General features: G+C 44.0%; 2 protein-coding genes across 11 annotated transcripts in view; one reads left to right on the top strand and one right to left on the bottom strand.

Annotated features, from left to right (window-relative positions):
- The window catches only part of Ncbp1 (nuclear cap binding protein subunit 1), a 34,434-nt gene extending 30,283 nt beyond the window's left edge, over nucleotides 1–4,151 (bottom strand). Inside the window, exon 1 of the mRNA XM_031377301.1 lies at nucleotides 3,768–4,151. Coding sequence (XP_031233161.1) covers nucleotides 3,768–3,801 — 34 coding nt within the window. The 5' untranslated portion in view covers nucleotides 3,802–4,151. The remainder of the gene's footprint in view (nucleotides 1–3,767) is intronic.
- Tstd2 (thiosulfate sulfurtransferase like domain containing 2) overlaps nucleotides 4,051–16,386 on the top strand; it is a 22,794-nt gene continuing 10,458 nt past the window's right edge. The window contains exons 1-4 of one of the 10 annotated variants that reach the window (XM_031377306.1): nucleotides 4,051–4,163; nucleotides 7,163–7,370; nucleotides 10,421–10,734; nucleotides 12,769–12,889. In XM_031377306.1, the coding sequence (XP_031233166.1) occupies nucleotides 7,206–7,370; nucleotides 10,421–10,734; nucleotides 12,769–12,889 (600 nt within the window). In that variant the 5' untranslated portion in view covers nucleotides 4,051–4,163; nucleotides 7,163–7,205. The other 9 variants (XM_031377310.1, XM_031377304.1, XM_031377303.1 and 6 more) reach the window with 9 other exon arrangements.

The following is a 16,386-nucleotide window of genomic DNA, read 5'->3' as shown; positions in this document are numbered from 1 at the left end:
TAAGATCAGGCTGTAGGCAAGCCTGTAGGTTGTTTCATTAATTAGTGATTGATAGGAGAGGACCCAGCCCATTGTGGGTGGTGACATCCTTGGGCGGGTGCTCCTGGGTTCAAGAAGAAAGCAGGGTGAGCAAATCAGGGGAGCAAGCCAATAAGCAGTAGTCCTCCATGGCCTCTGCATCAGTTCCTGCCTCCAGGTTCCTGCCCTAACTTCCCTCAGTGATAGACCTGGAAATGTAAGCTGAAATTGAAATAAACTCTTTTCTCCCCAAGTTGCTTTGGTCATGGCATTTTATCACAACAATAATAATCTTAACTAGGACACCCTGTCTTAAAAAAAAAAAAAAGCCAGTACAGCCATACAAGGTACCCCCAACCCCTTTACTATGGGAGGTAAGGACTGGTGGGGCTTGCTGGTTAACTAAAATGGTGAGTCACACATTCAGTCTAATATGGCAGAGAATGACAGAAGGACACCCAATGCCTCTGCATGGCACACACACACACACACACACCATGTGCATATACATAGACAACATCCATACACTTTAGGAGTGGGAGTGGCTTACTAGGTAAAGTGCCTGCTGAGCAACCATGAGAACCTGTCTGAAACCTAGAGGTGGCAAAGAACATGGAAACAGGCAGATCCCTGAGCTCCTTGATCAACTAGCCTAAATTCATGAAGGATAGGGTTTTTTAAATTGTTTGTTTATTTTTTAGACCTTTTCTCAAAAAATAAAAATAAAAAAATAAAAAATCAGCCAGAGTAAGAAAAGGATCTTAGAGCAGCAGTTCTAATATATGGGTTTCAACCAACCCCTTTGGGGGTCAAATGACCCTTTACAGGGGTTGCATATCAGATAGCCTGTATATCAGATATTTACATTATGATTTGCAACAATAGCAAAATTACAGTTATGAAGTGGTAATGAAATAATTTTATGATTAGGGTTAGCACAACATGAGGAACTAGGAAGGTTGAAAAGCACCTTGTTAGATATTTTAGACACTCTTTGGGGAATTAGCTAAATGTTTTCATACCCTAAACAGTAAGAGAGAAACAAGTTTCCCTTGGCACAGTAATCCAGAAAAGGCTTTTAAACATTGCTACTTTATGTTTTACAATATATGTTAAAGTTACATATTGCTACATACACTTGATAGTGCAGAGAAGAGGCCTGTATGTTAACTACTCTAGAGGCTCGTAAGATACCAAATAATAGCCGGGCCTGGTGGTGCATGCCTTTGATGCCAGCACTCTGGCAGCAGAGGCAGGAAATCTCTTGAGTTTGAAGCCAGCCTGATCTACACTGCTAGTTCCACAACAGACAGGGGCTACACAGAGAAACCAGTATAGGTGGGTGGGTGGAAAACAGACAACAGAACAGAACAAACAAACAAGCAAGAAACCAAATAATTTTCTCCCTGCAATAGGAACCTAACGTTACAAAGATACATTGTACTATTTCCTATACCCTTACTAGAATACCTATAATTTAGATCAACAAAGTAGACAAAAAACAACACCATAAAAGAAAAAAGTAACTTTGACTCTACAAACTTAAAACAAGAATTTAAAATGACAAAAAAATATCACCTCTGAAACAAAGTATACTGTCCCTAAGTATAACAAACTTTTCATACAGTTAAGTTTAAAAACATCAGACCTGACAGTAAAATATAAAAACCCAAGTGGAAGTAGAATAGGCTATCTGGACTTTTGGCTAAGATTCTGAACAATCTAAATTCCTTCTTAACAATAAGACAGTACACTTACCACTGATAAAATGTATATCCAATATTAATTGAAGAGGTTCAGAGATACTGTTAAAGAATTAAGACTGCCAGGCATGTTATTCCCCTTGGGGGGAGGCAGGGGAAGGCAGGGGCAGCCAGTGGGAGCTATATAGCCAGGACATAGTAATAGTAGTTCCAGCCTGAATTGCATAGTTCTAGACAGCCAGGACTACATACATAGGCAGCCACATAGAGACCCCATCTCAAAAACAAACAAAAGAGTCTAAGACTAAGTTAGATTTGGTACTTTCCATTTACAATAGCCTTTTCTGTGACTCTAAATAAACTGCAGAAACTTTACTGATTAGCTACCTTGTAGTATTTCTGTGAATCCCCAATAGTATAGTCCTAACAGAAATGTTTAAAGTGGCCAGGTAAGGTAAGAGCCTCATCTAAACTCCCTGGTCTTACATCTCATAACTTCTACCCTCTTCCTCTCTTCTACCAACAGTGACCTCCTTGCCGTCTGTTCTCTAACATGACAGAAATGCTCTAATCTTAACTCACGGTTTCCTTTGGACCTCTGCTTCCTCCAAAGATCCATATGGCTTATCCTCACATCACTGAAGTCATAGGCCATCTGCAAGGAGGCCTTACCTGATCAGCTTCTCTCACTTTGGCCCCTACACCCTTTACCTCACTTTATTCTCCACAACCCCGTGACCACAGAATGAATTACATTATACTGCTGTGGGTTTTGTCTTAATACAGGGGAGGGAACCTCCACTGTTTTACTGCCTCCTACTGTACTGCAAGTACAGAAGCTAGGAAATTGTTTGGCAAGTTGGCACTCCTGATGTATTAGGACATTCTCTCAGGTACTGCCTAGCCGAAACCTGGTGGTCCACTAAGTGTGGTTCAATTGGTTGTCTTAACATTCCAAGGGAGAAAGCTAACCCAATTAAATTGGGGGGGGGGCTTTTTTCTTAATGATGTCAGCATTTATTTGTGTGTATCACCTCTGAGACATTAGCAGTTGATAAAATAAACATCATCATGAACTACTGGTGAGCACAGTATCTCATTTAGCCCCCGTAGAAACCAAATGGCTTAGTATTATCCACAGTTCACACTCAGGTTTAAGGAAGTCATATGACCCTGACAAGATCATATAGTAAATAATAGATGTGAAGCTTCGAACCTAAACCTTTAGGTTCTAAAGTTTTTTTCTTGTCTTACCCTTTGGACCTAACATACATTTCGAAGGAATTCACTAAAATATTAACAGCTACAAGTTTCATTTTTGTGTATGGCTGTGAAAGGCAATAATGGTGCATAACTGAGCTTAGCACCAAAATGTATGGCAACACAACGACCTCCTTGCCAGCGACTATCAAAACTGACATGAGAATTACTAATCTGCTCGGGTTAGTTTTCCTGCACTTTCCTACATAGGGATATATGCTTAAAGCCAATTCAACAAAACAGCACGTGTCTGTTTATTAGTGACCTTTGGGGTGTTGGTAATCTTTCCTTGAAGCCTAAAAGAGGGAAATCAGCGGGTGGCAGGTAGAGGAAGGAGTAGGCTCAGATTGCAATACATCCGACCTCTGTCATAGCTTTGTTCCTTTCCAGTCTTCCCAGGGTCCTTTCCAAGTGCACCCTGGAGGGTTAAAACGAAAACACGGGTCCACTAGATCCCCGCCACTAACTGACCCTAAGAGGCAGCAGCAGGCACACGTGTGTTTTCATGATCAGTAGTGAGGGATTAAGTCTTCAGTGTCGCGGGACTCCAGGTCGGGTTTGCTCACGGGTTTCACCAGGCCTGCCTTCCCCATGACTGAAGGAGATGGGGCATCAGGGAGGCCGTCGCTTTCCTGAAGCCACTATCCACACCCGAGCCAGCAGCCTCCCTTTGGGGCTCCCCGAACCCTCCCGGGGAGAAAGGACTCCTCTACCTGTTCCCTGGAGACTAAAGGCAGTCCGGCCTCAGCTCTCACCCGGGGCTATGGCCAGGCCGAGAGCACTTACCATCGTTCTCGTAGCTGTGCCGCCTCCGCGACATGCTGCTTGCTGGTGCGCAGCCGATCTGAGTTGCGAGTCGCCTGCAACACCAGAACCGTCGGGCTGCCGGCCGGCCGGTGCGCGGTCAGCGGCGAGGCGCGCGGACTGAGCAGCGCGCAGGCGCACTCGCTCACGACGCCTGCCGGAAGCGCGAGCGGAGAGGCACCGGATGGGATCCGCAGTGGAAGGCCGTCGTCTGCAGGTCCAAGCACGGCCGCCTCCTCCGGCGTTCCACTCTAGGACCTTCCGGACAGCGAGCTAAATTATCCGGGCCGCAGCGATACCGCCTCAGCTTTGCACAGGCCCGGCGGTACTTTTCCCGGCGGCCCCTGCGCCTACTACTTGGGAGACTTCCGGAGAGAGGTGACGTCTCAGGGACTTTCTGCGCACGCGCGCGCTGGGGGGGGCGTGGGCTCGAGGGCGGGGAGCTGCGCCAAGTTGGTGAAGGGAGACCCAGGAAAGGCCTAGGGTTTGCGGGGTACGTGTTCTCTCGCCGTCCGGCTGTAGACGCCTCGGGAGACCTGAGCGGGGAAGAGGGCAAGCCACTCTCAGCGGTAAGGAAGCCTGGCCCGCCGGCCGAGCCTCCTCACTGTCGTTCTACAGCTGACGGACGCCTCAGATATTGATCGGTCTGGTTCCAATTGTTCTTCCCTCCCTCCGCACGAGTACAGTATGTGGACGTCCTCTGCCCTGTGATGGGCACCAAACTGTCTTGTCCATGGTCTAGCCAAAACTTTTCCTTCAGTCTTACCTGTTACAGTAAATGGCCGTTTCTGTAGTTTGCTTAATCCACGAATTTAGGGAGGAGTCATTAGATCCTTCACTTCCTGGGTTACAGTTTATCCACTGACACTGCCTGCTGTACTTTCTGAGCAACTCTTCAGGGACTTAAAATATTTTATGTATTTGTGCCTGGGTGTAAGTTTGTCCACCTTCCTGGAACTGGAGTTTCAGACTCTCGTGAGCTACTGTGCGAGGTGCGAGAAGAGTGCGCGGGAATTGGGTGGGGTGCTGAATCCTGGGTCTTCTGCAAAGCAGTAAGCCCTCTTAACCAACAAGCCATCTTGCCATCTTTCCGGCTCTACCTCTCTCTTTCTTTTTTTAAGATTATGTTTTATCTATTCATTTATTTATTCATACATGCAAGCAATCCATCTTTCCAGGAATTTCTGTTGTAAATTTCAAACTATGGTTTCTTGGGTTCTATTCCCATCATTGTGTGTAAACCGTTCTTCTGATAAGTCCAGCTTGTTCACATTTTAGGAATCAAGACTTATTTCCTTTACCTGATGGTCTCTGCTCCGAAACCTACATGACTGACCATCAGGGACCTACAGAGTTATTTCTCTGACTCTTCAACTCTTGCTTTATTTCATTCAGCAAGTACTATATTGTATTAATTAACATGTGTCACCGTCTGTACACAAGACAACAAGATGGTGTTGAGGACACTGAAGCTTCTGCTCTTTTGTAGCCGAAGCCCTAAATGACCCTCTTGGGAATGGCCACGGGCACTGTAGTCTGACTGACTTAATAGTGAAGGGAGCAGGGACAGATTATCAGAGTAGGTTGAGACTTTGGAAGAGTCCTCCAAGAAGGGAGTTAAGTGATAGGTTATTTCTCTGCCTGAAATGAGTCGATTCGAGCCAGATGAGAATATCTTAAAGGTGGGTTTATTGGGAAGCTGCTGTCAGGTGAGCTCACTTGCCGCCAGGACTGAGGCCATGGAAGCCACTTTGGGGATGGGGTTGGAGGAGAAAAGGGCACAGGAGCAAAGAAAGAAGGGAATGAGGCCAAAATGTCTGGATTGTATAGGGAGGAGCCTCTGGAGGAAGGGCTGCTCAGCCCCTGGGCTGGAAAGTTCAGGGTTGGGGCAGGGTATGCCAGGTAGGGACTAAGGAATGCTGGGAGAACCTGAAGGCCAGGTCTGCTTTGATATGTAAAATATGTACCTTGGTCCAAGGTCCTAAACCAAACATTAACCATCACTAAATCAGACAAGAAATGACTGGAACTTAGTGATTGTAGTTCAAAGTGGATTGCTGGCTTTCAAAGGATGGCAAAGCATAGGGCCTGGTATAGTGGCCCAGCATTCTGAAAATAGAGGCAAGGGGAATCTTAAATTTAAGATTACTAGGAGCTCAAAGCCAGCCCCTACTACATAGCAAGACCTAGACTCAGACAAATTAGTTTTGTTTTTTTTTTTTCTCTTCGAGACAGTTTCTCTCTATAGCCCTGGCTGTCCTGGAACTCACTCTACCAGGCTGGCCTTGAACTCAGAAATCTACCTGTCTCTGCCTCCCAAGTGCTGGGATTAAAGACATGAGCCACCACTACCGGACAGAAAAATTAATTTAAAAAATAGGGGTTGGTCCAGGCAGTATACACCAGCTGATAGGAGGCCCCTGGCACATATACAGCAGAGGACTGCCTGGTCTGGCCTTAGTGAGAAGATGCACCTAGCCCTAGAGAAAATTGAGGGCCCACAGAGTAGGGGCATTCTCTTGAGGTGGGAGGAGAAGGTGTGGGATGAGGAACAGTCAGAGGGTGGACCGGGAGGGGGATAAAGACTGGACTGTAAAAACAGATTAAAGAATAAAATTTTCTTAATTTTGTTGGGAAAAAAAAATAGGGGTTGGCAAGATGGCTGTGTTGGTAAACCCCTGCCACTCAAGCCTGACAACATGTGTTTGATCCCTGGAGCCTGTGCAAGTATGGAACTGGCAGGCATCTAGGCACAAGTAGACACTGAAGTAAATAAAATGTAACAAAGAAAACTGCATTGGTTATAGTGTATCCATTTTGGTAAGATTTGGCCACAGTAGCAATTTGGAAATTTTTTGACTCTGAAGTTTGAGAACAAAAGAAACAAAGCTACAGTAACACTGGGGTTGGTTGATTTTGAATGTTCATAGTGCTTTTCTGCTCTCATTCCCGTGTTTTATTGTGGCTTACTTCCTAGTTCATGTTTCTTTGAAAGTGCTATTGCCTCAGAAAGGTTTTTCCTGTGTACAAGGAGCCCTTTCACTTACCTCCTTACTCCACTTTTTCTTTGGAATATTAAAAAAAAATGAAAAGTCAACTTAAATAAGTCAATTTATTGACTTACTTTTCCTAGTAGATTGTAAACTTAAGAGGATAGACTTTTTTTCTCTTGCATTTACTGCTCTATTCCCCGTGTAGAAGAGTGCCCCATCGACCATACTTGTAACATAAATGCACTATGGAATGAGCCAGTGAAGGAATGGAGAGCTTGGGCTATGAGGCTGCTGTTCATTTGCCTGATTCCATTAGCTTCACGTCTGCTTCAAGAAGTAACCAAAGAACTGATTGTTGTATTCTCTCTCTTGCTTGTGTCGCAGAAGATACTTGATTGAAAGGACTCTGTCCCACTGATACAACCAGATGCCTTCTTCCACTTCACCAGACGAAGAAGACAGCCTGGAGACCTGTGCTTTAAAGGTTTCTGATCTGGATTTAAAAGAATCAAGTCTTATTAATCCCAGCAACAGTCTGAAAGCAGAGTTAGATGGCAGTACAAAGAAGAAATACTCGTTTGCAAAGAAAAAGGTAAAATTGCTGTCAGTGTTCTCATGATCATGCATATCAAATTAATGAACTACATGTAGAAGCAGATTATTGAGCTTGCCTCTACCTCACAGTGTAGTCTGATCTTGAAGTATAAAGTCTTGGAACAGTTATGGTAGTATATTTGAAGAGACTAGGTCCAGGGGCTGGAGAGATGGCTCAGCAGTTAAGAGCACTGACTGCCCTTCCAAAGGTCCTGAGTTCAATTCCCAGCAACCACATGGTGGCTCACAACCATTTGTAACTGGGATCTGATGTCCTCTTCTGGTGTGTCTGAAGTACAGTGATACTGTACTTACATACATAAAAATAAATAAATATCTTTAAAAACACTCAAAAAAAAAAAAAAGAAGAAGAAGGTTGGACATCTTTCCTCTAGTGTAGAAAGAGGAACTTAGAACTGTAGTGTAAGGAGAATGACAGGTAGCAGGGCAGCAGATAAGACGCTGTTAACCTTTGCTGGCCAGGGAAGTTTGGTGTCATCCAGCTAGCTCAATGCTTTGAAGAAAGAGCAGAGCATTGCAGGATGCTACAGGGTCCCTAAGAATACTGTTGTGATTGGGCTATAAAGATGGTGATAATGATGCCCCTCTTCGGAGCCATGTATCCCTGTTGTTGTTGTTGTTGAAACCAGAAACTCTCTCTCTCCTTAAAAGCAGGGAACTGTAAGTTCATTGGTAGGAAGAGGGCTGGCTGAGGATATAGCTTGGACATGTCTTTCTCACCTCTTGGAGAGCCTCTTTTTGGTTCCGTGTTAGTGAAGAATGAATGTAATTTCCCAGCCATCACTTCCAGGCAGGCTATATGGATTTCCTTGAAAATTAAATTCAGAGGTTACAAAAGCCCTTTACCAATATTATTTTGCAATCATTTCAAACTTACAGAAAGAAGAATTTTATAAGTGGCCCACTTATTGGCCTTGTCTGGTTCTGTTCATATGTCCCTATTGTTTTTTAATAAGATCTCAGTTGTTCAATTTTTTCCAATGAAGACTCAGGACCCAGATGCTAGGGTAAAAGCTTGCTAGTTCAGAGAGGCAGAGAAAGTACCTACCTAGCTGACCTTCCTCCTCAGCTGATTTCCAGAAGCAATGCCCCTCTCTCATGCCATCCCAAAAAACCTCCTTCAACCTGATACCTCCTTCAACCTTGTTCTTCCCCTGTGTCTCTCTATCCACCCTCTTGCTTCTTACAGTTTTTTCTTAATCTGGTTGGTTGTTCCATTTCGTGACCTATGGTTGATTTTATTTAATCCTGTTTATAGTATTCAAGCAGAAAGCTCTTGGATTAAAAGTGTGTTTTAAGGCTGTGCCACACCATAAATAAAAACATTTTTTTCCCAGTAAATAACACAGTCTTGGGATTCCCAGTGTGATCAAATATCCTACAACACTTACTTTGTCTCAAGTACAGGAGGTTCACCTGGTTACACAGAAACAGAGCTACTGCCAGCACCTACTTCAGTGGCTTGGTTGCTATAGATGGTCTGTCGACCAGGCTGGCCTTGAAGTCACAGAGATCCATTTGCCTCTGCTGGGATTAAAGGTGTACACCACCCTTTGCTTATCATAGTTATATAGTATTGATGCCTTTGCTCCGTATTCTTCCTCATTAGTCTTATAGAAATTCCTAAATGTGTTAATTGTGGGGTCAAGGCTACAAATGGCCTCACACCTGTAGTGGATAGAGCACATTAGGTGTTTGGACTTGGGATATGAGAGATAAGGTATCTTCATTAACACACAGGCTTCAAGGACCCAGGCTGATGTTCCCTCTGCAGGACTCAGCATATTTCCAGAGTTCCCACTGGAACTAGAGAGGAAGAGAGCACAGAGGAGCACACATGGGAGGCTTTTCTGGACCAGAAGTGGAGCTGCCACCTGTCACTTCCATTGGAAAACAGTTGTACAGCACTAATGGCAAAGGCTGGGAAATATAGCATCCCAGCAAGAAGCAAAAATGGATTTGGTGTATGGACAGGAGGAGGCTGTTACTTTAGAACAGTCTTGTCAGTTTCCTGAAGGTCCCTATCTGATTTGCACTGTAATTGCCTTATAAATGTGTGCTTTCAAGTACAGGCATCTTCTCAGTTAGATAAGATGTTGGTGATTTAAAAAAGTGTTCCAGACACTAATCGGGGCATAAGTGAAGCTGGAGGCAGGGGTGTTCAGATAACATTAGGAAGCAGTGAATAGAATGGGTCATTTGAGCTAAGCTGTAAGCAGGATGGGGAAGTGGGAGTACATGATGACCATTCTTATTAGACGAGGATATAATTCTAAGTGTGCTGTTTAACATTTATATAACTCTTTGATTTACTTTTTCCAAGTATAAATTTGGCACCTACAGGCTGAATAGCTTCCTAATTTGTTTTCAAAAGTAAATAGCAGAGCCAATATTTACAACTAAGTGGAAGGGCAAAAATCTAAGATTTTTATATCTAGAAAGTAGAAAAATAGCATTTAGTGGGAATTGTATAGACTGATGTCAGAGGAGGCCTCTGTAATGAACTCTGAGTGTTTATTTGATTGAGTAGCAGTTCTCAACCTATGGGTTGTTATATTAGATATCCTGTATACCAGATATTTACATTATAATTCATAGCAGTGGCAACATTATGAAGTAACAACAATAATTTTATGGTTGAGGGTCACAACATGAGGAACTGTATTAAAGTCGCAGCATTAGGAAGGTTGAAAGCCACTCCAATGGAGAGAACAGAGTAGTATCATCTCACCTCAGGGAGCAGCATGAACAAGGAAGGACAGGGAGGTGGAAGCAGTAAAGTGCCCAGGTTTGTCTTAAACATGCAGAAGAAGAACACAGATGTAGAGGCTCAGGTTGTCAGTGTGTAGCTTGCTGGAAGCAACACAAGCCCATGCTATTGCTCTTGGAATGCTTTATAGACTGGCAGGATGCCAAGCTAGAAATCCCACCCCCATAAAAGGTAGTATAAGAGATTTGAATGAAACTTTTGCTACCCCTAAACCTAAGGTCATTAAACAATGATGGTATTTGAAATGTTATTTGCAGGCCTTTGCCCTTTTTGTCAAAACCAAACAAGTTCCAGCACCTTCTTATGAATTTAAGGAAAAACGGTGGCGATGTTGTCAGCAGCTATTTGCAGACCAGACCAGCATCCACAGACATGTGGCCACACAGCATGCTGAAGACGTGTACCAGCAGACTGCTTCTATTCTAAAGCAACTGACTGCAGCATTGAGTGCCTCACAGAGTCTTACAGCCACAGACAAAAGGAGCTCCTCCAAAGACTGTCTCACTCATAGTCAGGAGGTGTCTGCTTGGCTCCCTGATGTGAGCCATGTTAGCCCTCAAGAGCTGAGGAGGTAAGTTTTTCACTCTGTAGTTTGGTTTACTTTTAAAATATTTTCAACCACAATGAGATACTACAGTTAGCCCACTGAAATGGGAAAATGAGAAGTAGCAGCCTCGGTAGATAAAGTTGACATGGTGAATCAACTGAAGTGCCCAGTAGTTGCTAGGGAGAGTGCGATCCACTCCTGGGTGTGTGACCAGCAGAAATAAAACACACACTCTCAGAAGCCTAAACACAAATCCTTGTGGCAGTTTTGTAATAACAAAATGTTGGAAACAACACATTATTTTGTATGCTAACTGAAAATAAACTAGCTGTACTTTAACAATGATAGCGGCTGGAAGAATGGTCCATTAGGGTAAACGCTTGCCATGTAAATGTAAGAACCTGAGTTTCAGTCCCCAGGACCCACTTAAAGCCAGACACAGGAGTGCTTGGGGACCATCCCAGTTCTCCTACAGCAGAATGGTAGGCAGGGACAAGAATCCCCAGAAGCTCACAGTGTTGGGTACAAAGCAGTGAAGAACAAGAGACCCTGACTCAAACATGGTGGGAGATGAGGACCAACACCCAAGATTGTCCTCTGACTCCCACATACACATTGTGACTCCCACGTGCCTTCATTCATACAAGAACACATTCCTACCATATACATGCATCATACACACAGGCATAAAGATTAGGAAAAATAATGATTTAAAAAGACAAATGGGAAACAACTGTAAATAGCCATAGAAAGGAATGAAAGGATGGATGTAGCCATGCCAGAACACTGCTGCTTGGAGTGGTGGCGTACACCTTTGATCCCAGCACTCAGGAGGCAGAGGCAGAGGGAGCTCTGAGTTCAAGGCCAGCCTGGTCTATAGTGGGAATTCCAGGGCAGCCAGGGCTATACAGAGAAACAAAACAAACAAACAAACAGAAAAGGAACACTTAGTGTAAGATCTATGGACAGCTGATAACACAGGGCTGGGTGGGAATGGAACCTTTCTGCTGAGAAAACAGAAGCCGCACAGAAGAGAGTCTACTTTGTGGTTGCATGACTAGAGGGCAAGGCCCATCTGTAATGATAGAAAGTGTCTTTCTGGGGTTTGAATGAGAACATATGCTTGATTTTACTTGTAAGTTATACTTTGATTTATATGTCTAAATAAGTAGAGTAAGTAAGAATAATACTTTTTTGGTCCAGACAGTGATGAATTAAAAAATATGCATCTAGACAGACAAATCATCCATCAAGATTATTGGAAAGGGCTGGAGAGATGGCTCATGGTTAAGAACACTGGCTACTTTTACAGAGGATGCAGATTCCATTCCCAGCATCCACATAGTGAATAACAACTGTGATTCCAGGGGATCTGATGCCCCCTTCTGGCTACCATGGGCACTACATGCATATGGTATACAGACAAGCATGAAGGCAAAACATCCATACACGTAAAAATACTAAATGCATAAAATGTTTCTAAAAAGATTATTGGGGGATACAGTATTTTATATACTGAATTTTCTTTGCTTTAAATTTTTTAGTCTCATTTCTAACTATATTATACCCTTTTCTGGTCTCCTAAAGTAGTGGTGTCTTCTCCGTGGCTTAGTGCTACTCTGTGAGCATGCTGGCATAGAAAGGTTTGTCTTGTGTGGCCAGTACTAACACGTCTCATAGGCTAAGAGTACTACATGAAAAAATGGAAGTAAAATGTTTTCATGGTGAGCCAGTCAAACCAGATACTGCCTTGTGATTGAGAATAAGGCACAGTGAACTCAAATTTCTAGCTTGCTTGTAAAGTAGGGTTAATAATATCCGTCTCTTGGTCTGAATGCTAAGTGAGGACAGTGAAGCGAGTTTGCTTTTTGTAAGAAGTCTGGTGCAGATACTGTCCTATGTAGAGAAAATATGAAGAGAAGTGCTCCTATGTTAGAAGACTAATAAGATCAGAGGCATAAGTTGTTCCAGCTTCATGCTTTCCAGTTCTGCCAGGGTACACTGGGAAGTGTGGCTCCTGTGGCTCAGGTGCTCTTTCCTCTGACTTTCCTTGTGTAGTGGCCAGGGCGACGAGGAAGGAGAGGTGCTCCTGTATTACTGCTACTGTGACTTGGAGGACCCCCACTGGGTCTGTGCCTGGCAGACAGCTCTGTGCCATCACCTGCACCTTACAGGCAAGGTAAGCCCTGCTCCAGATGTGCCCTGCACAGCCTCTTCTTGCCTCCTTAACCTTGGACTATAGGAGCTGTGCTCTTTGTAGAAGTCTTCACATGGTGGGTTCTCAGAAGAAAGGGAGATCCTGCTTGCATTCTAGTGAAGCATAAAACAGCTATTGATATGTTACGTTATGGGCCAGGCCTCAATCAGCCTGTACCTAAAGGGTCAAATAGTAAGTATTTCAGGCTTTGAAATTTTTTTTTTTTATTATTCATTGCTGTTATATATTCATGGGCACAGCTGACACATCTGTCAGCTGAGACAGGAAAATGTTCTGAACTCCAAAGCCTCTTGTAGATTCTGCATGTTTGATTCCAAGTTCCACCTTGGTTTTTCCTAGAGTCAGGTCTCTAATGATCTCAGGCACTGGCATTTCCCCCTTCCTTCCTGTGAGGCCCTCCCCTCCTTGTCATGCCTCATGCACTCTGAGCTCCAGTCCAGTGCTGTTCCCTCAGCAGTACAGTGTGACGTGTCCTCACCAGGCTCTCCCTCTGCTGCTACTTATAGACTTACTGCAGTCTGAGAGGAGAGCCTATCTTCCTTGTAGCATATGGGGCCTTGTGAGGCCAGAAGCTCTGTCTTCATTGGGATATTCTCAGTGTTGGAACAAGGTTCAGCACATAGCAGGCTCTGTAAGGATTAGAAACTGTAGAATAAGGGAAATTAAAACTGCATGTTTCTCCGGTATCCATGAGTGTATATAAAGATGAGAGGAAGCATGTTCCCAGATGGTAACACCTGTGCATGGGAGGATGGCATTTACTTTTGAAAAATGCCTTCTGTGGCTTTTCCTTCAGCTATATGCCTATGCACATTAAATACTTTTCAAATTTAAACCAAAAGGAAGTTGTCTTAGTGAGAGTTTTACTACTGCGAATAGACACCATGACAAAGGTAACTCTTAAAAGAACATTTAATTGGGGTTGGCTTACAGGTTCAGAGGTTCAGTCCATTGTCATCAAGGTGGGAACATGGCGGTATCCAGGCAGGCATGGTGCAGGAGGAGCTGAGAGTTCTACATATTCATCTGGAGGCAGCTAAGAGAAGACTGACTTCCAGGCAGCTAGGACCAGACCTACTCCAACAAGGCCACACCTCCTAATAGTGCCACTCCCTGGGCCAAGCATATACAAACCATCCCAGAAGTAGGGACCTTCAGAGAACCTGGTGGTTGTGGTTCTCTTATGTCCCAGTTACTAGTAAACTGACTGGTCAGAGCCATTGTTTGACAAATGCTGGTATCGCCCACCCGTGCAGCTCATCCCACACCCTGTCCTGCACTATCCCTTTACTCTGTTTACTTCTCTTCTCCACTTCCATTATTCTGACTATGCTACCACTCTATCTTGTCCATGGGTAACTTCCTGACTAGCCTGCAGTCCCCAATTCTCAGCATTTAATCTGCTCTCCAGTGCAGCAGCCTGAACGATCTTGTTATCCAGCAGCAACAGGTGGGTGAAGCCCTTGACATAGCCTAGGCTGCTGCAAGACCAGGGGCCTTGGCCATTTCCATTCGTGTTCTTTGGTGTCTGGGTCCCACCAAGTCTTGTTTTGTTTGCCCTTTTTTTGAGGCAAATTCTCTTCAAGGTTCATGCCCACACCCACTCTGTTCTCTAGTCTAACTCTTCTGAAGCTTCAGTTCTCTGTCATAATTAATGACTGTTTCGCAGACGCCTTTCCTCACTTCCCATCCAAATTCATTTTCCTCAGTGTACCCTCTGGGGGCATCTGCGATACTTCTATAGCTCTTGTCTCTTTGTATCTCTTAGCATCTTGATCTCCTTTAGCCTGAGACGTGGGGGACTCTTCAACAACTATATCCCTAATTCCTAGCACATAGTTTTGAAAACCAGTAACTGTTTGTGCTCTGGTTTTATATATATCACCAGCTCTATTCAGTGAGTTTTTTAAAGCTAGGTGTGATGGTACACTCTTGTAATTTCAGCTCTTAGGAGACTGAGGCAGGAGGATTGCTACAATTCGAAGAGCAGGCTAGGCTATGTACAGAGAGAGAAAAAAAAGGGGTATCTTGTCAAGGAGGACCAGCCTCTGGCATGGTAGCAGTGAGCAATCCTGCCCACCAGGTGGCAGCATCTTCCTGGCTCTCAGACTTAAAGACTTAGCCAGTTTAGTGAGATACTTTAGTGCCAAGTTTTGACATTATTGGTTCTTGTGGTGTACATTATATGACCTCAAGAAATTTGAGTGTGAGATCTAGAGATGGTGGGACAGTTACGAGTGCTGTCTCAGCTGGGGCTCCACAGTGCTAGCTGTTGCTTGTCTGTTTACTAGTTACAGGGCCTTTCCACCAAATGACATCTAAAGGACTTTTTGAGAATCTAGGTATTGCTAGACAAGTGAGTGAGTTTAGAGATGACTCTGTAGGGAATGGGTGTGTGGCATGCATTTGGCTTCTGAGATTAAAATGAAATAGGAAAGAACTTGCCTGTCTACCTAGAAATAGTCACATAAAAATGTATATTGACCATCACCCAGTCAGACTGTTTTTAGACAGATTTCCTGACCTTGCTGGACCCAGGCTATTTTTCGTTGTAGTCTCCTATTCATAGCCTGTAGAACAGAGATGGCCTGTGTTCCCTGCTTCATACCCAGAGCAGTCTCCTCTGCACTATAGCCTCTTATTTTATTTTGTAGGTTTTCTGAGACAGTTTTTCTGTGTGACTCTGGCTTTCCTAGAACTCATTCTGTAAACCATGCTGGCCTTGAACTCAGAGATTGTCCTGCTCCCCAAGTGCTGGAATTAAAGGAATGCAGCACCTAAACCCCATCTCACCCTACTTCAGCCCTCTTTCTCAAGGAGTCAGTGGTAATCAGAATACTTCATCTCTGGGTAGCTACCAGTCAATTGGTGTTGACTTATAGGATGAATCCTGTTGTTTATCCATAACCTAAAAAGTTGGATCAAGTGAGACACTGAAAATGAATGACCACATACAACTTTAAAATTTGGCAGCATTCATGTTTGAATGATGGTAACAGTTCAGGGTCTTTGAATCACTTCTCTTCAGAGATTCTATGATTCCTTAGCTGGTATGTTCTAGCACCTTACTCTGGGGATGTCTCCTTATAGAGCTACTCCATCTTAAACTCACCTATAGGATCTACTCTACTAGGACAACCAACTGTGCCAGCCCTCAAAAATGCCCTGGCCCCAGCTCTCATGTGCCATTCCCAGTGAAGCATTTCAAAGACATTTTCAGATTAGAGAAGCCAGATAGCGCAGAGACTGGTACACATGCATTTACACACGAGCACACACCATGTAGCAGGCATTTATGCAGGCTTGGGGCACTTCAGTGAGCAAAATATAACTTGAATTCAGCCCATGGTTTGGGGATGGTGGCTTTTCCTCAACCTCAAGCAGAGGTGACATATGCATTCCCATTGTTAAGTAAGGTCCCTCTTTAGGGGTAAAGTTTCCTCAGTGGGCTTTTTTTT

The sequence above is a fragment of the Mastomys coucha genome, unplaced genomic scaffold (assembly GCF_008632895.1).
Source record: "Mastomys coucha isolate ucsf_1 unplaced genomic scaffold, UCSF_Mcou_1 pScaffold18, whole genome shotgun sequence".
Lineage (NCBI taxonomy): Eukaryota > Metazoa > Chordata > Mammalia > Rodentia > Muridae > Mastomys > Mastomys coucha.
The sequence above is the reverse complement of the archived record's forward strand: the minus strand, read 5'-3'. Positions and strand labels throughout refer to the sequence as shown.